This window comes from Tinamus guttatus, unplaced genomic scaffold (genome assembly GCF_059628265.1).
Source record: "Tinamus guttatus ecotype Peru unplaced genomic scaffold, ASM5962826v1 Tinamus_guttatus_pri_ptg000226l, whole genome shotgun sequence".
NCBI lineage: Eukaryota > Metazoa > Chordata > Aves > Tinamiformes > Tinamidae > Tinamus > Tinamus guttatus.
The window spans coordinates 2,244,334-2,265,826 of NW_028288760.1; the positions used below are offsets into that span (position 1 = coordinate 2,244,334).

General features: G+C 48.7%; 2 protein-coding genes and 1 non-coding gene across 3 annotated transcripts; 2 read left to right on the forward strand and 1 right to left on the reverse strand.

The window, feature by feature from the left end:
* The first annotated feature begins 965 nt into the window (after positions 1-965).
* Positions 966-10,110, forward strand: WDR5 (WD repeat domain 5). Its single transcript, XM_010222753.2, has 13 exons — positions 966-1,261; positions 2,126-2,234; positions 3,442-3,515; positions 4,455-4,544; positions 4,986-5,075; positions 5,469-5,552; positions 6,413-6,468; positions 6,612-6,658; positions 7,104-7,179; positions 8,040-8,073; positions 8,474-8,548; positions 8,978-9,065; positions 9,875-10,110. Exons 1-13 carry the CDS (start codon positions 1,181-1,183, stop codon positions 9,973-9,975), a joined length of 1,005 nt encoding a protein of 334 aa, XP_010221055.1. The 5' UTR covers positions 966-1,180; the 3' UTR covers positions 9,976-10,110.
* Positions 10,111-12,368: 2,258 nt separating this feature from the next.
* Positions 12,369-12,496, reverse strand: LOC148594593 (U6atac minor spliceosomal RNA). The gene has a single exon (XR_015913412.1). It is a non-coding gene; the product is annotated as a U6atac minor spliceosomal RNA (small nuclear RNA).
* A 3,121-nt stretch (positions 12,497-15,617) lies between these two features.
* LOC148594594 (uncharacterized) lies at positions 15,618-17,667 on the forward strand. Its single transcript, XM_088525442.1, has 3 exons — positions 15,618-15,693; positions 16,790-16,930; positions 17,489-17,667. The coding sequence occupies exons 1-3, from the start codon at positions 15,618-15,620 to the stop codon at positions 17,665-17,667; spliced, it is 396 nt and encodes a 131-aa protein (XP_088381568.1).
* The last annotated feature ends 3,826 nt before the right edge of the window (positions 17,668-21,493 follow it).

Sequence of the window (21,493 nt, forward strand, 5' to 3'; positions counted from 1 at the left end):
CCCGGTCTCCCTCCCGTTGGCAGCGCTGAGCGTTGGAGCCTCGGCCCCAAAAGGGGCCGTTTTGGGCGCGGAAAAGTTATAATTTCTTTTCGTCACTGCGGAGGGTGCTGGTAGATGCCGGGGGAGCGGCTGGGGGCTCCCCGTGCCCGGCCCTCCCCGCGAGGCGGGGAAGGTGCAAAGGCTGCTGCTCCCAAATCCGCTCGCGGCAGCACGAAAATAATAAAAAAGCAGCAGCGGTAACGGAGTGTTACAAAACCTACCTCGGAGATGGATCCTCGTGGCGGGCCCGGGGGTGGTTCTGCCCTGGGATCCGGCTGGTTGTGCCCTGCGTGGTGTCGGCCCTGGCTGCAGCATCCTGGCCCAGCACTTCATTGGGTTTTGGTACAAAAAGCGAGTGCTGGGACGGGTGCAACTGTGGCCTTTAGTCAGGGGAAAGATGAGGGAGGAAAGCAGCATGGTTTGATGCTGTGAGCATCATTTAGAGCAGGAATGTGACACTGGAATGCTCAAATTGCAGGGTGCAAGTAGCCTAGTAGGATTTCAAGCTTTGGATATGCCTGTAACTTTCTCCTCCTTATTATTTCCTTATTATAATCTCTTTTGTATTCTGTGTCTTGGCACATCTGAAGAAAAAGGCCCAGGACTGGTCCTTCCACCTTACGTGCAAACTATTGTATTGACTATGCGATTACAGTTCTCATGGGCAGGTTGGGGAGTACTATATGAAAAGGCCTGCCACACCTAAAAGCTCTTCTCCTTTATTTGTGATGATTTCTAGCTTTAATGGGCAGTATTTTTTTTTTTAAAAAAGGCTTTCCAAGAAGTATTAAAAAGCCATAGATTGGGTTCTTGATCTTGCACATTGACAGGCCTGGCAATATAAAATAAATGAAAGGTGATGTTTCCTCAAGTCTGTCTGTAGGATTCAGTTCTGTAGATAAAAGATCTATATATATATATTTTTTTAATTTTTAACACTATTTTCTGTGGACTTGCAGTTATGCTAATCTAATTCTCCCAGTGATTGACAGTCTCCCTTTGACAGCTAACGATATTTTGTTTTTCTTCCAGGTTTTCATTTCCAGTGTGGTTTCTCCTCTCTGTGGCAAGGGCTCTTTTGAAGCAGCACATTCATTCTCTCCTTCAAGCACCATAAGTCTCATTTGCCAGCTTCAGAACCATGGCAACAGAAGAAAAGAAGCCAGATGCAGAATCTACCAAAACACAATCTACTCCTTCCTCCTCAACCAATCAGAGCAAGGTGTGTGGGGGCCTCCGAGCAAGATCTTTGTAAATACGCATGGAAACTATCTACATATTCAAAGGGCAAACTGGAATTAAGGGTTTTAAAGAAATTGAATTCCGATATGAATTAAGAACTTCTCAGGATTTCTGGATCTGCGGTTGTCCAGAGCTGAAAATGTGCTAAAGGCTTCCAGGAAAAGCAGATGAAGTACAAACTCTTTTGTGCTGGAGTATTTTATTATTATTATTTTTGAAGTTCACACAAAAGAAATACTCTTGCCACTTTCAGCATTAGAAATCTGTGGTGTTTATATCCTTGAAAGGCCTAGAGGTGACTGGAGATTTGGTTTATTTATGATATTAGTTTCAGGGTGGAGGAACAGTCATTGCTCAGCTTCTCTGAAGCCTGTGGATGTTTAAAGCAGTTGTCACCATTTAACCATGAGAACTTCGCAAATAGGGAAAAGAGAAAGTTTGGAGTTTTGGAGATACAGAAGTATTGGTCTCTGGCTTGATTCAAAATGAGTTTAAAATGTACAGTTATGCAGATCAGAACTAAGTGTTATCTTTTAATCTACCAAGGAGTCTGTGGTTGGACTGTTGGATCATTCTCAGCTGTTTATTAATAATCCATTGGGATGGGATTCATACCAAAGATGAGGTTTTAGCTGTACATGTACAGTGAGGCACTACTGGCTCCAGGCATCTTTTCTGAATTTGGAGAGGGGAAAAATATAAGCAGTAGAATCGATCATGGCGAGTATTCCTGCAGTTCAGTACTGTGCAGTGACCCAGTCTGATACAGAACTTGTCACTGAGGTATTAAATTTGGTGTTTATAAACTCAATCATGCCTTTTTTTTTTTTTTTTTTTCTCACAGCCAGCACCAGTAAAACCAAACTATGCTCTAAAGTTCACACTAGCAGGACATACAAAGGCAGTGTCGTCAGTAAAGTTTAGTCCAAATGGAGAATGGCTAGCCAGCTCCTGTAAGTATTACTCCCTTAATATTTTGTCCAAAGTTTGCAAATTTGTGCCTTAAAGATCCGTCTGCCTCTAATACTGCCTTGGTAAGATGGGGGATAGCTGTCGTGTTAGGGCTTTTCTTAAAAGGACAAATGCTAAAGCTGTCAATCTACTTTATTTTAATTCTCTTGCTTCGAACCTTGAGTCTTCTGTGGATTGCTAAATCAGGGAGTCCTAACCCAGTCAGCTTCCTTTACCGAGCAATGGGCAAAAATAAACATGAAATTCTCTTCCAGGACAAAGAAAACTTGTGCTTTTCTGCATCACCAAAGATCTAGCTTAAGCTCTTCGGTAAAATTTGTTGCAGGATCTGCAGACAAAAACATAGTTCTAGGAAAGGATGAATTTAGAACACGGTAAATGAAATTGTTGAAGACAGTCTTGCAGTATTAATTATTGAGGAGAGCTAAAGTAGATGGTGAATGTGGGGTGGAGGACTGGCCCTTGCTTCTGGCTGCTACCTGTAGTGCAGAGCCTTCAATAACCCTATTGCAGTATTTAGAAAGCTATTGAAATAGCTTCCCGAGAGCCCCTAGAATATCTCCCAAACATGGCAGGGACTTAGATCCTTGGCTTTACTGCATATTGCCTTAATAAGGCCACTGCACCATATATAAATAATTCTTTTGTTCGAGTATACTCATGAAACACTCTTCTTTCTCCCTCCTCCTGCTCTTCCCTTTTGCCCTCCTCCAAAAAAGTTTTCCAACATCTACGTCTGGCAAATATCAACCCTTTTTTCTCTGATGTCATTTGCAAGTTTACACAGTAACAGATAAAGTGTTTGGATTTTTGCAGGCATTAATTCAAAGTGTAATTTTTGTTCTTCTTGGGGGGAAAAAACGTTCTTCAGCATTCCTCATGGAATTGTACTACTTTTACTGCTGACAATCTCAAGTAAAAGTAGCAATCCAAGCTGTCATCAGAGAAACTAAAGTGACTAGAGACTCTTTACATTCCAAGCAGTGTGTGTCATCTCAGCTGCTGCAGCTTGACATGCACAAAACTGTTCTTTACCATTTACATATTTCCTTATGCACTGAGAGCTGCTTGGGGAGGGAAAACTTCCCGCTGTTTGCAGGGAAGTTGTTAATGTGCTGCTTTCTACCTGGGGCAGACAGCTGGTGCTGGCAGTGCTGCTTGTCTGTTAACTGGCACTTTCTTTTCCAGCTGCTGACAAACTCATTAAAATTTGGGGAGCATATGATGGCAAGTTTGAAAAAACAATATCTGGTCATAAACTGGTAAGTACGAAGAGGTTACTATGTGTTTGAATACAGTTTACTTGCAGTGAGTTTATTTTACTTTTTTCATCCAGTAATCTCTGTTCATAGTTGGATTTATTTGTGCAGGAGGTTTGTTCTTTGGTTTTGCTTTTGAGCCTTTTAGTTTATAGAATCCTGTGTGATAGTCTAGGATGGGAATTACAGAGGTAACTGCAAGCCAGGCTGGAAATACAGGTGAAGTGCAGCCTGATAAGTACCTGCATGCACTGCCTAGCTGGTCTCTTTAGACATGGAATTTTAGGAACACCACCACCATACACTGGGCAATGTACATTCTTGGGTGAAAGTCCCAGTAAATAGTCCTGTTGTGTTCTTCCTTTGTATCTTGAGCAGAACGATTTGCCTTTTGAAGAGATTGAATTTTTCATGTGTCTTTGCACGCATAAACACAGCGCTTAGCACTTACTCATTCTCCAAAGTTCTAGAGAAAATACAAACTCCCAAACCGCCTTGGTTTTGTTTTCCAGAGTGTTTTTTTTTTTATGCTGAAGTTCTATAAGCAAAGTTGAAGACTGACCAAAGAAAACCCTATTGGAATCTGGTTCTTCACCAACCTTAGGAACTCAGACCGTAAAAAGCAAGCCATTTGTCATCAGGAGAAGATACTTACTCAGTTTACTTTATATAGCATACTGTTTATGAATGCCAGGAAAGGGCGTTGGTGGCCACAGTAAACGAGGGGCTATGTGAACAAGCCATTGATGTTTCTGGACTGTATGTGGGTGATTAAAATGAAGAGTGAAGGGATCAGTGATCCAGTCAAATAATTCCCAACTCCTAATGCTGAATTTTCTTGCTAGCTTCAGATGTGGATATAATATGTAGTCTATGTTTTCTGTTTTCATGTGTTGGTGAGGAAACACTGCTGAGAATAGGGCTTGTTTCCTTTTGTTTTAGGGGATCTCTGATGTTGCTTGGTCATCAGATTCCAACCTTCTTGTCTCTGCCTCCGATGATAAAACTCTCAAAATATGGGATGTAAGCTCGGTAAGTACAGGGCCTATTTATCTTCCTTTTCCTCTGCCCTGGCATCTTTAAACCTGTCTCTCAGAACAGCTTGATTTAAAGTACTATGATGAGAGAAGGTAGAATTTTAAGCATTGGTTCTTGTTTAAAAACTATGCTCTTTCCTGGTAATAACGAGCATCTGGTTGAAGGTCTGTGGAGATGAGTGAGTTAGGCTGTGCCCTTTTGGAGAGGAGACTGCTTTGCTACCATGGGACATCTTGTTATCTTCTGAGAGCATTTAAGCCTTATGGTGGCAATACAATCCCAGGCTTTGGTCACTAAAATAATGTTCTTTGCTCATCTAAATCTGGAGTTAGAGATGGTTTCTTTGTTTCCTGCATGGTGATTAACCTTAATGCAGCTTAATTGTATGCCTGTAGAAGGGTGCTGTATATTTAACTCTGCTAAATCTTATTTCAGGGTAAGTGCTTAAAGACACTGAAGGGGCACAGTAACTATGTTTTTTGCTGCAACTTCAACCCTCAATCAAACCTCATCGTTTCCGGATCAGTAAGTAGTTCTTTTTTTTCCTTTTCTTTCTGCAAAGTGAGTGTGGCACACACTTTATATCTCAATTCTCTGTCTTCTTCCACACGCATAACGTGCATTCCAATGACCTGTGCAGTGTCACTGCTTTCTCTGCTTGTGGACATAGTGCAGCCCTTAGCTCATCCTCAAAAGGTGCAGGTTTCATGCATGCAGAGGAGGAGCTAAGGGAACCCTCTTCTCCATCTGTCCGTGCTACCCTGCACACTGTTTCTGTCCTAGGTCTCTGATGCAGCTGCAATGTGGATGGAGGAATCCACGTAGCCCCTGCATCTAGTCTTGCTTCAGACTGTAGCACCTAAAATGCCACAAATAGGTGCATCATTAAATCACCTTGTGCATTTCTTCAATCTTCAGTTTGACGAAAGTGTGAGGATATGGGATGTGAAAACAGGGAAGTGCCTCAAGACGTTGCCTGCTCATTCTGACCCCGTTTCAGCTGTAAGTCCCTTCAGAAAAATGAATGCACTAATATGCTTGTTTTTGTGGTTGTTTTGTTTTGATCAGAGCTTCTCTTCCCCATCTGTAGAACAGTGTGATTGTGCTCTGATTCTTACTTTTACATTGTAGTAGTAATTGCATAGTGTGCTCCATTTCAAATCTCACGCCTTTAATGGATAAAGGTAACTTGGAATACAGCAATATCTGTTCAAATGAAGAAAAACAGAAAATGCACAGCTCATTATATTTTTATAATGAAGGCAATGCTAAGAGAATATTAAGCCTCAGGTGTGTTAAGCGGCAGCTGTTATGTGTGATTGTTTTGCTTAGTCTAGAACATACTTCACACTTGCAAATGCACTTGCATTAGGAGAAATTGCTCTTTAAAATAGCAGCATTTTGGCATGCAGTTGAAAGGAGGAACTCAAAGCATGTATGTGACTACCTACAAGGTTCAATTCCACACCCTTAAAATTGTTTTCCCTGGTTTGCTGTTACAAGAGGAAATAATACTTTGAACAGAATATCTTCATGTGATGGTGCTGAGATGCTCTTGTAACTTCTGAGGAAATACATGCATTCCAGTTCTTGATGCTTGAACAGTCATATGTAGTTAAATTTCATTCCCTTTTATAATTAGACCAGGCAAACTGGGGAGAGTCTTGTTTTGGTAATGTTGCTAATCTAAACTTGTGACTGTCATTTGCATGTCAGGTTGACTTTCTGCTTCCATATGTATGGGAAATGGAAATATGTATGAATTGCAGCATCAATATTGGGAGATAAATATTTTCAGTGGGGCTCAAAAGTTTAGTCTTTATAAATATCAGTATTTTTTTTTCCCTTCTATAACATTACAGGTGCATTTTAATCGTGATGGGTCCCTGATAGTGTCAAGTAGCTATGATGGACTCTGGTAAGTGCTTATTTCTTGTCTGCTGTAAGACAGCTGCATTTTTAGAAAAGACTTTTTCCTTTAAAAATAAAGATTAGTGACATTAAAGTCAGAACAAAGACTTTAAAACCAGTAGTAATGAGTCTCGTCTGTGTTTTTCATAGTCGAATCTGGGATACAGCATCAGGCCAGTGCTTGAAAACACTGATTGGTAAGCAGGAAGACTTCTTGTTTGTGCTACGTTCTGTGGTGTTTAGTTGTAACTTAGATATTCTGCATCAGTGCTGTGAACAGTGGCTTCCTTAAGTCCTATTTCTGTGTTCCTGCCATTCTTCTATAAGGATATTGTTGTATCTATTGCAGAAAGAGGAACTGTCCTCTCACATGTCTGGAAACTTGTTTTCTTTTGGAATGTTGTGTAGTATACTTAAAGGATAAATGGGAGCTATGCAAAGTGTTTTACTTGCTTGCTGTGCAGCAGTTAAAACTTTTTACCTCCATTCTCTCTATTTCTTGGAAGTATCAAAAGACAACAAAACTTAAACTTTGCTCAGGTGAAAGAGTAGCATCAGGTTATTGTCAGAAGCAATTCTCTGCCAGTGAAAAGATAAAGCTGTGCATTGTCTAACACCACTTTTATTTTCACTTTATCATAGATGATGATAACCCGCCTGTGTCTTTTGTGAAATTCTCCCCAAATGGCAAATACATACTAGCTGCAACATTGGACAAGTAGGTATCTTAAAAAAAGAAACGTGCACAAGCTTTGAAGTGTTCATGGCTATCACATAAAGCTTTTTTTTTGCTGCTTTATTTCAGGCCTTGTTTTAGTAATGATGCTTCACAAGAAGTTGGTGTTTACTGTCAGACTTGTAAAGTGGGCTGTGTTGTGCCTTGCTAACAGCACAGGCAGGACTTAGGTTTTCTAGAGCCTTGGTGCTGCTTAGTGACTACAACACCCATTCATTCCTGCTTGTCTGCCTCTCAGAACCTCAGTAGTTCCTCACATTAATCATGGGATTCTCTTGTATCACCCAAGAGACTGAAAACCTACTCTATTAAAGGGTGTGATATATAAATAGCTTTGTGTTTAAGGCATAAAAGCAGTGCAGGTGGGTTGCTTGTGTTGAGAATGATTCACCTGGAGGATTTCCATGCAGCATTAGCTGGTCTGTCATCTCCATTCACAGACATTAATGATGCTGTTGCTTTCAGAGACTTGGGAGGCTCAGTTCATTGAAACATCCCACTGCAGGACTGAATTTTAAAAACTGGACCATTTTGGTCTCTATGTGCTTTCAGTGGGACTTCATTTTAGACAATAGGTGTCTGGTCATTCTTTGTGAAGAAACTTGCAGGTGTGGGGGGATATTTTAAATGTGCTCCTGTGGAGGAGAATAAGAATGGCTAGTCAGTAAAACTTGATACTTGTAATGTTAATAAAGCTGCCTTCAAAGCCAGGTTATAGTGACCCATGGAGACTTTAGGAACTCTGATGTGGAGATAACTTTTTTGTAACCAGAAAGCTGTCACATGGGGAAAAATATCCAAGAACTAAAAGTTTTTTTTTTTTTTTTTTTTCTGTTTTCTAGCACTCTTAAACTTTGGGACTACAGCAAAGGAAAGGTAAAAACAATTCTGTTTCACTCTGAAGCCTTAACTAAGGTTATAGCAGAATCTGGCTTTCATGTATGCTTTTTAAACTTGTTCAACATTTATCAATACCATATGAATATGAAGAAGTATTATTGTCTTTATTGAAGAGGACTAATAACATGTTATGAACAGTAAATTGATGTTGTTCTATTTCTCTGTGGGAAAGTGGCAAATTAAGGCTTTGTCTCCTTTCCTCAAATGACTCTTCAGTGTTTTAGGACAGAGATGACCTCCACATCCCCTAGATAAGTTGGAAGGGTGGGAAACAGAGGCAGAAATACTTAATCTACTCTGCCAAGGGAGTTTGTCCTTAACAGCGAGAGAACTAATTCCCAGCTGTACTTTACATCTTGTGGCTATTCTCTTTCAGTGCCTGAAGACATACACAGGACACAAAAATGAGAAATACTGCATATTTGCAAATTTCTCTGTTACTGGTGGAAAGGTTAGTGCTTATTTCAGTTGCTTTTAATAATAAGCATTTTTTTTACTACTTTTGTCCATGAGGAATAAGGATGATGCAAATCTTTCTCTGTAGTTTGGTTCATAAACATCTCTATCCTTGCATCTAAAATTGGTTTTGAGTTGGAAGAAAAGGAATAGTATTCAGTTTAATAGAAGCAATGGCTACTGTATGAAATAGCAAGGGTAAAATTTTGTAGAAGAAACTAGTTTGGGAATGGAAACTGCCTTTAAAAGTGCTGGTTCAAAGCTACTGTAGTACCATGGAAGAAAACACTTCAAACATCAGTCTTATAATGCTGGAATTTGCTTTTAATATGAAAACGGTGAAACATGTATTCGGTAATAGCACTTAAGTACATCTGAGAAGAAAGATTAAAATGCCTTTTTTTTTTTTTCTCTCCTTTTCCAGTGGATTGTGTCCGGATCAGAAGACAACCTGGTTTATATTTGGAACCTTCAGACAAAAGAGATTGTACAGAAATTACAAGGGCACACAGGTGTGAAAGAGGCCTTTACTTTTATTGTTGTTATTATTATAAGGAGGCTTAGCTTTAGCACTGCTTATTGATATTTAATGTTGACTGTCTCACACTCTGAATTATTTACTAGCAGAAGTTTAGTTGAACTTCCCTTTTTATGATTTTTAAAAGGCTTTGCAAGTGTTAGTTGGGTATTTTGTTTGTTTTGTTTTTTTACACTGATTTTGACACTGATTTTTTACACATTTTGACAAAAAAGAAATTTCCTCAAGTTTGGAGTTGATCAAGATATTTAAGTGACTCATGATACTAGTGACTTTAAATTGCTTATGTACCTTCCAAAACTTCCACTCTTGGAAGGATAAATTCCAGTTTGACGTGTCACTTTGGTAGAGATACAGTTACACCTGATAAGGACTCATGTGGTCCGCTGTTTGTAAATGTACCTGAAAAAGAAAAATGAAATGGGCTTTTGAGAGCTGTGTGAGGAAGTATTCCGAGAGCTTTGCCAAGTAAGCAAGAACTGATATCTAGAGAGTTCTCACTTTTTGTAATCTATCAAACATTTTTCGATGGTTACTCTCAACATGGGGACCCTGCTTACAGCATGGTTTTTGGTAGTGATTGTTTCTTCTTCTTGAGAAGCAAAAGCCATCAAATATTTATAAATACGTTTGTAATCCCGCTATAGGGATGCAGTACGCTGGGTACGCTGTTCTAAAATGTAGCAGCAATAAGCCCTCATTTTATGAACTCAGATGCCTGCTATGAACCACATTATCATTGCTCTTAATAATGATATTTGTGTATCTTTTCTTTCTGTTTAGATGTTGTAATCTCAACAGCTTGTCACCCAACAGAAAACATCATTGCATCAGCGGCACTAGAAAACGACAAAACAATTAAACTGTGGAAGAGTGACTGTTAAACGCTCCAGTATCGCTTCAGAGACTGTCATGAAAAGTTGTTTTTAAAAAAAAATACTAAAAACCACATGAGAATAGAAAATCCAGTTTGGCAGGAAACCTGAAGAAGATTTGATAAAAGTGGTTTCTGTTAGTCTTGGCCCAAAGAAAACGCCTTAGCTCTTTGCTAGCACCGGGCCGCGTGGTGGGAAAAAAAAAAAAAAAAAAAAAAAGATGCAGTGTCTCCTCCTCTTGCCTAATGTTTTGGCAGACAAATGGATCATTCTGACAACGTGTTAGAAGTGTCAGCCTTCTTTTGGACACCCCAAAGATACTGTACTTTTTGGCGGCGTTACTTCTGGGCACTGTTGCTGCTTAAGGAAGAGCTGCCAGTCTGCTTGGTAACAGTAAGTTAAGTCATGAGCCTAGAGATACGTGGATTTTTTTAAAAAAATGTCTGTTTTTTATTTTTTTTTTATTTTTCAGAATGTAGGTTCTAGTCTATTGGATGTTTCTGTATTGTTTTAAATAGGAGTGCTGCATCTTTAAGGGTGCTTCATTTTAAACACTCAGCTCAAACTTTGTGACCAAATAAAACCATGCAGTTCCAGATTTGCCCCTTCCTGCTCTTGACTTGCCTCCTATGGTGAAATCTCCTCTTACCTTCTGTATAGTTGCTTACCTCTTGTTACGTGTGTTTAATAGATGCTGTTCTAGAGCAAAGTTACAGTTCTTCTGTTCACCATTAAAATGATTCCTGCTTGTAGTTGTTCTCAGCATATTTTAATTTTTTTTCTCTTCTGGACAAAAAGCAAGATCACAAAACACTGTAAAGTTATTTCAATGTAAAAAGAAAACAAGCCAAACTTTTGTATTTTGGAAATTCATCGTATGAAACTGTATTGATAATGGCATGACTCTGTATCTATTTCGGCATTGGTATTTCTTTCCCCTTTTGTCATACTCATGTGGTCTTTACACATCCCAACAAGTACCATGTGCCATAATAAAAAGGTGGGATTTTATGTGTATGCTTGTGGTAGGAGTGTACTAATGTGAAGTGTCTGTGTCCCAGGAACCTTCTTTTAAAACATCTTTAGAAGGAAGTGCTTCTAAAGAAGGAAAGAGAAAGGAGGAGAAACGGAGTGCCACTTGCATCTGTTTTGAAGAAGGAAAAGAAGAGCATAACTCCAGTCAAAACTTGTTTAAAGAAAGGAAGAAGATTGAACTGAAGGTGTCCTCAGCTGAGGCAACATCAGTACAAACCCTTCCAGCGACCTTTAGCTAAGGGGAAAGGAATTCTGCTGTGCCGGCCTACAGACAGGGTAGGGCTGTCTCACTGTCTCACTGACAGTGTGGGATTTTCACATAAAGAGTTCTGCAACACTGCATTGTTCTGGTGTCACCCTCCTGCCTTTGCGAGTATCTGAAACTTCCTTGCAGTATAAATTTCTCCTCCCCTAACTGCTCTGGGGTTTCCTTCCTTCTCCCCCCTGCTCCCCCTTTAAGGAGGACAGCTGCACATTAATGATATACTATGAAGTACAGATTTTTTTTTTTTTTTTTAATAAAAAAAGTAAGAGTTCATAGTGACATGCTCAACTGCCTATTACTAATACCAGTCTCCTTTGGGTATTTTTCATTGCCACCAGGAAAAACTCCTGCCTCTAGCTGTACTGAAGCTCACTGCTGAACTGCTCAGACTTTTTAAAATAACTTATGCAGCTTCTCAGGGTCTCTCGCCCAGTTGCATCTTTGCAAACAGATGAGTTGATGCCTTATCCCAGCAGAGCACTTCCATGACTTCCATGTAGGTTCAGGTCATTGCAGCACAGGCTGAAGCAGATGCGTCTCCCTCGTGGATCCCAGAGTAGGATTCCTCGTGCCTTCAGCTTTCTGCTACTGGCTCTGTGCGTCCCTCAAAACTGCACAGCCTTGAAGGGAAAGAGCTTTTTTTTTATGTTGTTGTTATCCTATCTGGGAATAATCATGCTGGGATCTGAACTTCTGAGCTCCACTTAGTTACAATCTCTTGCCTTCCTGCCTGGCCATGTGGCCAGAATTATCTTGTCCCTTACAGTGTGCGGTGCAGTTGTTGCTTGCACTGTAACATGGTTTTTATAATGGCTGGGCTTATTTGCCCCTGTGAAATGGCAGAGACATCACCTCGAGCCCTGCCAAGTTGGTGGTTGGAGCATGTTGAAACCTGCAGAGGGAAAGAGCTGTATTAGCATCCAGGCTCTTTAATGAAAGTAGCAGTGACACAAGGTGACCTGCTTGCTTCATGGGACCCAGGAGCAGCCTTGTCATGGCCACTCGGTGTGTGGAAAAAAATAAAAAAGTAATCCGTGAGTGGAAAAGGAGCCTGTTTGGGCAAAAGCAGAAGAAACCGCAGTGCTCTGCATACGAGGAAAGTTGAAAAACATGGTTAGATGCCACGAAGTAGGTGGCAGTGCCTTAACCGTATGCGTGTTGTATAGGCCACAAGGGCCTCTTCCATCCTTATCAAGGGGAGTGCTAACCTTCTCTCCTTTCATACAACACGATTGCAGTTTCCCCTCCATAGCCTTTTATAGGTCCGACTGCCTTCCGATCTTTACTATAGGGTGAGCCTTATTTTCTTCCTTTCTCTATGTTCCTTTGCTATTATTATTTAATTCCCCTCATGAGTATAGTGTTCTCGTGCCCATATTTCTATTTACAATCAGAAAACCGTCAAGAAATGCAGCTAAGAAGGCGCTTTGCGCCGCAGGATTAATATATTCATCTCCCTCATCCAATCAGAACGCGCAGCCGCAGCTCTTCGCCCGCTCCCTCCCGCTGGGCGGGGGCTGAGCACGCCCTCTCGCTTTCCCCGCCCTCGACGAATCGGCGCACGCCCAATCAGCGGGCACGCAAAGAACGTCGGCAGGGTGGGGAGGGGCGCTGCTGCCGCCTCGCTTCCGCCTCGCTTCCGCCTCGCTAGCGATGGCGGCCGCGGGGTGGTTCGCCGGGATACCGGTTCGATTCCCGCCTCGGAATAGACCGCGCGCGGCCCGGGGGCTTTTCCCATTCCCTGGCCTGGCAAGGGGCTTGGGGGTTGGAAAAACAAGCGGAGGTTCGGGATGAGGGGGAGAAGAACGTGTGGAGCTGCATACACTGCTGTTGTGGAAGGGACGCCCGTGCAACATTCCCATTTTGCACGGAGGGAATGGGCCATCGGGGCCCTGGGGTGTCTCGTGTCCTCTGCTGCTGCGGGTGCAGCGAGGCAAATCCCTCCCTCGTTGCATTTTGTCCTTGCAATTGCACTGCAATGCTGGGCTGTGCACCCGACCTCCCCGCTCGCGCGGCGGCTTCTCTGCGGTGGGGACATTAGTGCCATGCGATAAGTTGTGTCCCCTGTCAGGGATGAGCCCTAAAGCAGGATTTGCAGGCAAAACCGTCTAATCTGCGTGCGGTTTATCCATCTTTCGTGGTATCCCAGAGGTTTAAGTGAGAACAGGAGTGTCCAGGAGGATTTGCTAATCACATTTTCCTCAATCAGAGGAAGAATGTCGTTTGCTAAAGGGATCCTGGTGCCGCCTGCTCAGGTGGATAAGAAAATTGCATCAGAGCCAATGATGAGTTAAGGACACGCTGGCTCCAGACGTGGCAGCCTCAAAGAGGCAGGTTAGGGATTCTTTTATAATTTTATTTCTCCTTTCAAGGCCTTTCCCTTTTGCATTCCAAGGGGACAAAACCAAGTGAAACCCGAGCAGACCTCCAAAAGCAGCAGCAAAAACCAGTGCAGGGAGCTGGGCAGAGCCCCCAGGGGGTTATTGCAGCCCCGCTCCAGCCTCTTCCCAATGATTTGCCGGGATGGGAGCAGGCACCGAAGCCAGGACCCTCGGAGCACCATCCACCGCCTGGTGCGGCGCGTTGCGCCTCGCTCGGATGCGCTGGAATTTCGGGATCACCGGCTCGGCTTCCCCGGAGCGGCGGCGCTGCCGAGCCAGGTGCGGTGCCCGGAGCGCCGCGCGCGGAGCAGCTGCTCGGAGCCGCTGCGTCGTGGGCAGGGGATGGACGACGGCGTCGAGTCTGTGCAGCGGCCCCTCTGATACCGAGGAGTTTATCAAGGGAGTAAAAGTTAGTTCCAGCTTACTGAATCCTATGTTTGATGCGTGCATTTAAATCAATCCTATATCCTGCATTTTATCCCTTCTCCCTGAGGCTTTGCTGTGTTAGATGTTTGCCGTAAGCACGTTGTTTTGAGGCAAGCCAGGTGCCGTGGGTGGCTTAAGTTATTCCAGTGGTTCTCCCATTGTCCCTCGCTCATCCTGCAGCCTCCTGCTGAAACGCTAATGAGCTCGCTCGCTAACGAAGCCGCTGCTGACGCCGAGCATCCGAACCGGCTTCCCAAGGGCCGAACCCGGTGCAGGCCGGGGAGCTGCTCAGAGCATCCTTGCATCCAACGCCTGGACCGAATGGAATTTCGCCATGGAAGGAGTGACAGGAGTTCCGTGGCCACGGGGCTAGTGCCCATGCGTTGCGCTGAGACCTGCTCCCTTCATCTCCCTGGTGAAACAGGGCAGCAGACAGGGCAGCAACAGCCCGGAGCAGAGGGACGGGATGCTGGGAGCTCATCCCTTATCCATGGTCGGGGTTGGTGCTGGTGCCGATCAGGGCAGTGTCCGAGCCCCATCCCGGCTCCGCCGCTCCGGGCGGCCGGTGCCCAGGGCGCTGCTGGCCGGGCCGACGTAAGCAGCTTATTTTGTCATTTTAATGTTTTAATCCCGCCCGCTTGGACGCGCGCTCTCATTAGTAAGCATTAGCTCCCTAAGTCCCATTAGCACCGCTCGGAGCCCAGACGTTGCTCGAGGGGGAGCTCGTGAGGCCGGGACGGTGCTGGGGGGTCCCATGGGGGGCCCAAACAGTGGCCGGGGGCTTCCCCATGGGCCGCACAGCTGGTCCCATGGGTCAGAGCCGCAGCGGGACCGCGGCCCCTTCCCGAATCCCTGAATCCAGAGGGTCCGGCACCCCTCAAAGCCGGCGCTGCAGTTGGGGGCAGCCCCCTTTGCATCCCTGCTTTATAAAACAGCCTCTTTCTGCTGCACGAATGCATAAAATGGAGCCAAATGTACCTCCGTCCTCAGCGCTGCCCGCAGCCCGCCGGCCGTGCCCGGGGCTGCCGCGCGAGCCCGTCTCATGCTTTGGATTTAAGACTGGTCGACTGCTTCTCTTCAATAAAATTATTCCTACCCTCTTTAAATAGTGTCACCCAGAGCCACCGTGGAGATGAAGCCACTCGGAGAGGAAGAAGGGAGGAAAGAAAGAAAAAAAAAACCTGTAAAAACATACATCTCCCCAAACCCCTTCTGCCTAATCCAACTGAATTAGAGGATTTCGAAGTGGATTTAAAACTAAATCTTGATTAGGGAGAATTTCTCTCCAAGAGCTGCTGCACGGTGGTATTAATGGGAAGCGACCGCGGACAGAGGAAATAGGACAGAAATAACCGAGGGGAGCGCAGAGGCGCTCGCGGCCGCGCGCGGGCTGGAGGCAGCGGCGAATTCCTGGCGAGGAAGAGGAGGAAAAGAGCCCTCGACGCAGCGGGAATCGGCTCCGGACGCAGGGCGGGTTTTTGCAGGGAAAAGGTGGAGGTTGGCGAGGCCGGGGGGTCCGGCCGCCCGCGTCCCGCGAGGTCCCCATGCTGGCGGGACGCGCGCGCGGCGGCGCCCAGGCCTTCCTCCCGCTGCTCACCGTGGTCTTCGTCCTGCCGGAGGGTGAGTTGTCCCCAAACCCCCCTCGTGACGCTTGTTCATGAGGGGGGGATTAAAGGGCATTGCATGGGGAGGGGGGCCGCGTGCTGGTGGCTTTGGGGACGTCACCGCGTTTTGCAGCACACGGGGACGCGCTCCGGGGGTCGCGCCGAGGCGGCGGTGGGTGAAAGTTGGGGGAATTGGTGCGATTTTTGTTGCCCCGATGAATAATTCCAGGGATTGCGGCCGCCTTCGGCTCTGCCGAGGGCACAGGTGAGCAGCCTGCGGAGCCGGCTCATTCCTTGTGAGAAACTCGGGAAATGGCTCGATTCCTGCTCGGGTTTAGGGCAAGCAATTCCCATGGAGCTGCCCCGAGGGGATACACGGACACGGCTGCGTCCAGGCGGCTCCATCTTCTCTATTCCAGAGACATTTTGACCTCCTTGATGGACCCGGGATAAAAGCAGGGGCACTTTTGGGGGAAAAACAAAGCAAATCCTGCAAATGAAACCACCACCAGGCATCGCTCTCAGTGCGGCAGCACCCAAAGGTCTCCGCATGGTGCTCGTGGGCACCCTGGGGCCGCAGTGGGGACATTGGGCTCCATCTGCCCTCCCAAGGATGGGGACAGGGCTGCGGGGACGCAGGGCAGGATGAGACCCCTCTGATGAGCCAGGGCTGCCTCTTTTCCCTGCCCAGGATGTGTCCCCAGTGTGTCACCCGTGGCCGGGACACATTGTCCTGCACCCATCACTTGACATCCAGGTTTCTGAGGGGAAATTCATGGAAAAGCAAGAAAACAGCCTAGGGTGCTCGGTGCAAGGGGCTCGGTGCTGCGGCGAGCGGCTCTGGGTGCATTTCCCCCTTCCAGCCCCTCTCCGAGTACCGTGTCCAGCAGCTCGGGTGCTCCCGAGTCCCTGCGGTGGCGATGGCCTCCATGGGGACATGATCCTGCACCGCTTAGCCTCGGAAACAAGCGGAAAGGAGATTTGCTCCAGCTCTCCATGCAACTCGGCCAAGCTGCCAGCTAGGCATCACATCCGAGCTGGGAAGAACCAGAAGGATTATTTTTTTTTCCCAAAGGGAAAAATCCAGCAGCCTTTCCTCTGCTTTTCCCTAGTCTCCGGCCTGCAGTGCTACGGCTGCAACATCATCGCGGGCACCCGCTACGTGGACATGGGCTGCTCCAAGCCCGAGGTCATCACGTGCTCCCACTCCCACCAGGGATTCCGGCACCGCTTCTGCCTTAAGACGGAGAGCGGTGAGTGCGCGAGGAGCGTGCGGAGGGTGGCGCGGCGCTCCCGGTGTTCCTGGTGCTCCCGGCATTCCCGGTGCTCCCGGCGCTCCTGGCACTCACGGTGCTCACGGTGCACCTGGCATTCCCGGCGCTCCTGGTGCTCCCGGCGTTCCCGGGGCTCCCGGTGCGCCTGGCCTTCCCGGTGCTCCCGGCACTCCTGGTGCTCCCGGCGTTCCCGGGGCTCCTGATGCCCCCGGCGCTCCTGGCGCTCCCGGTGCTCCCAGCGTTCCCAGGGCTCCCGGTGCCCCCGGTGCACCTGGCCTTCCCGGCGCTCCCGGTGCTCCCGGCATTCCCGGGGCTCCCAGTGCCCCCGGTGCTCCCGGCGTTCCCAGCGCTCCTGGCGCCCCTGGTGCCCCCGGTGTTCCCGGCGCTCCCGGTGCTTGTGGTGCTCCCAGTGTTCCTGGGGCTCCCGGTGCCCCCGGTGCTCCTGGCACTCCCAGTGCTCCCGACGCTCCTGGCGTTCCCGGTGCTCCCGGCATTCCCGGTGTTCCCGGCGCTCACGGCGCTCTCCTTGCCTTGCAGTGGTGCTGGGCGTCCCGCTGACGAGCGGCTGTGCCACCGCGCGCCACTGCCAGCAGCCCGAGCTGCCGGGCGTGCGCATCCACTGCTGCGACACGGACCTGTGCAACGCGGCGCCCCGCGGCCCCGCCGGCCGCCTCCTGCTGCTCGCGCCCTTCCTCGCCGCGCTCTTCCTCCTCTGAGGGGTCCCCCGGGGACTCCACACGGCAGCCGAACCATCCGTGTCCCACCATGGTGGTGGTAGCCCCGGTGGTGGCAGTGTCCCCTCGTGGTGGTGGCAGCCCCGGTGGTGGCTGAGCCACCCATGTCCCACCATGGTGGTGGCAGCCCCAGCAGCAGCCGTGTCCCCTGTGGTGGTGGCAGCCCCAGCAGCGGCTGAGCCATCCGTGTCCCACCATGGTGGTGGCAGCCCCGGTGGCGGCCATGTCCCCCCATGGTGGTGGCAGTCCCAATGGTGGCCGAGCCATCCGTGTCCCCCCGTGGTGGTGGCAGCCCCAATGGCAGCTGAACCATCCGTGTCCCACCATGGTGGTGACAGCCCCGGTGGTGGCAGTGTCCCCTCGTGGTGGTGGCAGCCCCGGCGGTGGCTGAGCCATCGGTGTCCCCCGTGGTGGTGGCAGGCCTGGCAGTTACCGAGCCATCCGTGTCCCCACTATGGTGGTGGCAGCCCCAGCAGCAGCCGTGTCCCCCCGTGGTGGTGGCAGCTGCAGTGGTGGCCAAGCCATTCGTGTCCCCTCATGGTGGTGGCATGGGGGGGGCGGCCCCAGCGGTGGCCGAACCATCCATGTCCCCACCATGGTGGTGGCAGCCCTGGCAGTGACGGAGCCATCTGTGTCCCTGTCATGGTGGTGGCAGCCCCAACGGCGGCCCAGCCATCCGTGTCCCCTTGTGGCGGTGGCAGCCGAGTGATGCTCTTCCCACGAGAGGGCATCCGTGGTCCTTGCTGCGCGGCTCCCGCTGAGGCCTTCATCCCCCTCCTCATCCGAGGAGCCGATGCCGCTTCCCAGCGGAGCCCCGGAGCCACCGGGGCCCCTCTTGGCTGCAGGGGGGTGGATCGGGAGCGCTCCGCCTGCATCCCAATGGGAACAGGGAGCCGCAGGGATGCCCCTGCCCCTGCCTCTCGTGTGGGAGGACCGGGTATTAAACACTCGTGTCCCCAGAACCAGCCTGTGCTTTTGTCACCGGGGAGCCCGCGGGGAAACCGGCTCTACGAGAAACGAGGCAGGTATTTCCTTTCCAAACTTTATTTAGGTTAAAAAAGGCAAAAAAAGGAAAACATTCAAATGTTGTTTTCTATAGAAAGTATCAGCTTTTGATGACATTCAGATGTGTGTCAAAAAAAACCCAACAAGTCAAAACTCTACTGAAAAAAATGTTATCCCAGCAGAAACACCTTGGGGGGAGCACAAAGCACTGCTGAAGCCTGAAAAGAGAGAAAATAAATGGAAAAAGAAAAAAAAATACACTATGAAAATGAAGGAGAGAGGCAATATTAGCCACCTCCCCCCTTATAAAGCCCCTTAGTGTTTTGGGGACAAAACGAAGGTTTTTGGGCCGCGGCGAGGACGGGCTGGAGCCGCTCGCGCGGCGGAGGGGCCGTCGGGCCGGGCGCTGCCCTCGCGCTGCCCCCGGCCCCGCTCCACATCCATCTTTTGGCCTGGAAGGGGCCTGTTGCAATTAGGCATCCCGAAGTGCTCCTGAACTCTTTAACCTCTGCCCCGGGATTGCTCCGCGCGCCCTGGGGCTGCGGATCAGCTCCGTTGCCCTCTCCAAACAGCGCCTGCTACTTAGCCGGCGTTTCTTTCTCCTGCTGGATCCTATTAGCACCCTGAGGTTGGAAATGCTACTTTGGAGTGCTGCGAGGCGGGTGATTTATGCTGCAAAGCAGCGGCAATCCGTCTTTCCCTGTGCACACACCGAGGCAGGAGCCGGGAGCGCTGGATCCGCACGGCCAGAGCGAACAGCCCTGGCTCCTGCTGCAAACCTGGGACCCCCCTTCTTGCACTGCTGCAAACTGGGGGTGTCCAGACCGAGTCGGGACCTCCTGGGGCTTTTCTGCAATGTCCCCAGGCCATCGTTTTCCTCTTTAACCCTTTCCCATTCCCCTTGGTCTTAAATCTGGGAGCGACGAGCGCTTGCACGGCTGTGCCCACGCGTGGGGATGTAGCATTGATAATGCAAAAAGCAGCGGAGACGGATGGAAATCAGATGGGAACGGTGCCTAGAGGAGCCTGGTTAGCTGTTATCGGATATGACACTAACCGAGAGGCTCCTTGCTGCCTTCGGATCCCCGCAGTGTCAAACTCCATCCTCCGGAGCGCGGGGACACTTTCCATGGCATCTTCCTGATGGGCTCCAGAGGCCAAAACTGCATTGGTTAAACCCCTTTGGTTAAAAAGAGCCCCAAAATCCCCAAATATGAAGCTGACATTTGCTCTCGCCGGCTCCTTCCCGCGCGGCTGCTGCCTCCTCCTCCCGGAGCGGCGCCGGGGGCATCCTCACGGCCCAGCTGAAAGCCAAAAGAGCGTTTTCCATCCCCAAAAGCGCATGCACAAACAAGCCGGGATGCTGCTGCAGGGCTTTCCTGGAGGAAAAAGCAAAAAACGGCAAAAGCCTCCCCCTGAGCAGCCTCTGTGTGGAAGTCCCTTTCTAAGAGCCTCGGGGTGAGAACTCGCTGTTGTTTGGGCTCCTCTGAACATTCCCAGCTCGGAGCGGGAACGACACGGGTTGGGAAGTGTTTCCTGCAAGGCACAGATCCTGCTCCTTGCCGGGGACCCACATTGAGCACCCTGTGTCCGGGGTCCCCTTCCCCAGTGGGGCACCAGCCAGCAAGGGGCCACTGCAGGAGTGAGTGTGCCCGGCCTCAGCCCTCATTTTGGACCATGTAAGAGCAGAGAGATGCATAAATGCTCTTGGGGTGCAGGACATCAAAGGGGACGGGAAACTGGTGTTAATTCGGATCAGCTTCCTCAGTAGCCTCATCCATGATCTTGGATGGCTTCATTCCAGCACCAGCTTTGCCCAGGGCTGCGTGTTCATGGGCAAGGAGGGAATCTCTGATCCTGGTTGCTGGGGACACTGGTCACGGCACCTGGATCTGGGTCCTTGTCCCCAGAGCTACCCAGAACGTGTCTCAGGGTGTCACAGCCTGGTCCTTGCAGCAGGTCGGGTCTCAGAGCTCCTCACCCTTCCCAAGGTTTTCCCCTCGCATTTCCATGCCTGTGGAATAGGAAAACCCGAGCACGCTCACCCTGGGGGATGCCAAGGGCTTCCCTAGCATCTTCTAACAAACTTTTAGCAGGAAAGTGCCCAAAACTTGCAGAAATTCACCTGCAACCAGCAACTAGATGGCATTCCCAGAGGAACAGCATGCACGGAGCATGGACCCGAGCACCAGCCAAGCTCGGGCACCCACTGCTTATCGCGGCGGCGAAAGGGCCGTGTTTACCTGGGCACGACGCAGGGTTAAAATTTAACAAATCCTTGTGCAACTCCTTCCAGAGCAGCCACGAGGACAAATAAACATCTCTCAAAACACAGCCAGTCCTGCGGCTCGCTGCTTAATTCGTCCTCCGGAAATGCATGTTGTTTATAGCCATTCATTTCAGGAGCCGGGAACAGCGGGGGTTCGATCCACTCCAAATTTCGGGCAAAATAATGTGATCCTCCTCCTTTTCTTGTTTGTTCCTTGGAGAGAACATAAGGTCAAAATCTTCAGCTGGTGCAAAGTTTGCTCTTAACAGCCGCACATTTTGTGTTTGAGTTTCTCCTCTGCTCTCGCGCTCTTTCGCCACGTTCCTGCCCCAGCCCACGAGGCTGCAGGAGCGCCGGTTTCCAGGGATCTTGGGTTTCTTCCCAAAGGGATTGAGGCTCCTGGAGGGAATCCAAGTGGCCCAAATGGAGGCTCCCAAGGTGCAAAGACCCAAAGGAGTCTGCCCATGTCTCCAGCAGCTGCATCGGTTCGTACGTGCGCTGAGGACGCCTCTGAGAAACGCGAGCAACTTTGGG

Bases quoted from the DNA above. Each gene is read 5' to 3' on its own strand.
- WDR5 (XM_010222753.2), top strand. From the start codon at position 1,181: ATGGCAACAGAAGAAAAGAAGCCAGATGCAGAATCTACCAAAACACAA. The intron at 1,262-2,125 runs GTGTGTGGGGGC...TTTTTCTCACAG, and splicing joins CCTCAACCAATCAGAGCAAG to CCAGCACCAGTAAAACCAAA. The intron at 9,066-9,874 runs GTGTGAAAGAGG...CTTTCTGTTTAG, and splicing joins GAAATTACAAGGGCACACAG to ATGTTGTAATCTCAACAGCT.
- LOC148594594 (XM_088525442.1), top strand. From the start codon at position 15,618: ATGCTGGCGGGACGCGCGCGCGGCGGCGCCCAGGCCTTCCTCCCGCTG. The intron at 15,694-16,789 runs GTGAGTTGTCCC...GCTTTTCCCTAG, and splicing joins GGTCTTCGTCCTGCCGGAGG to TCTCCGGCCTGCAGTGCTAC. The intron at 16,931-17,488 runs GTGAGTGCGCGA...CTTGCCTTGCAG, and splicing joins CTGCCTTAAGACGGAGAGCG to TGGTGCTGGGCGTCCCGCTG.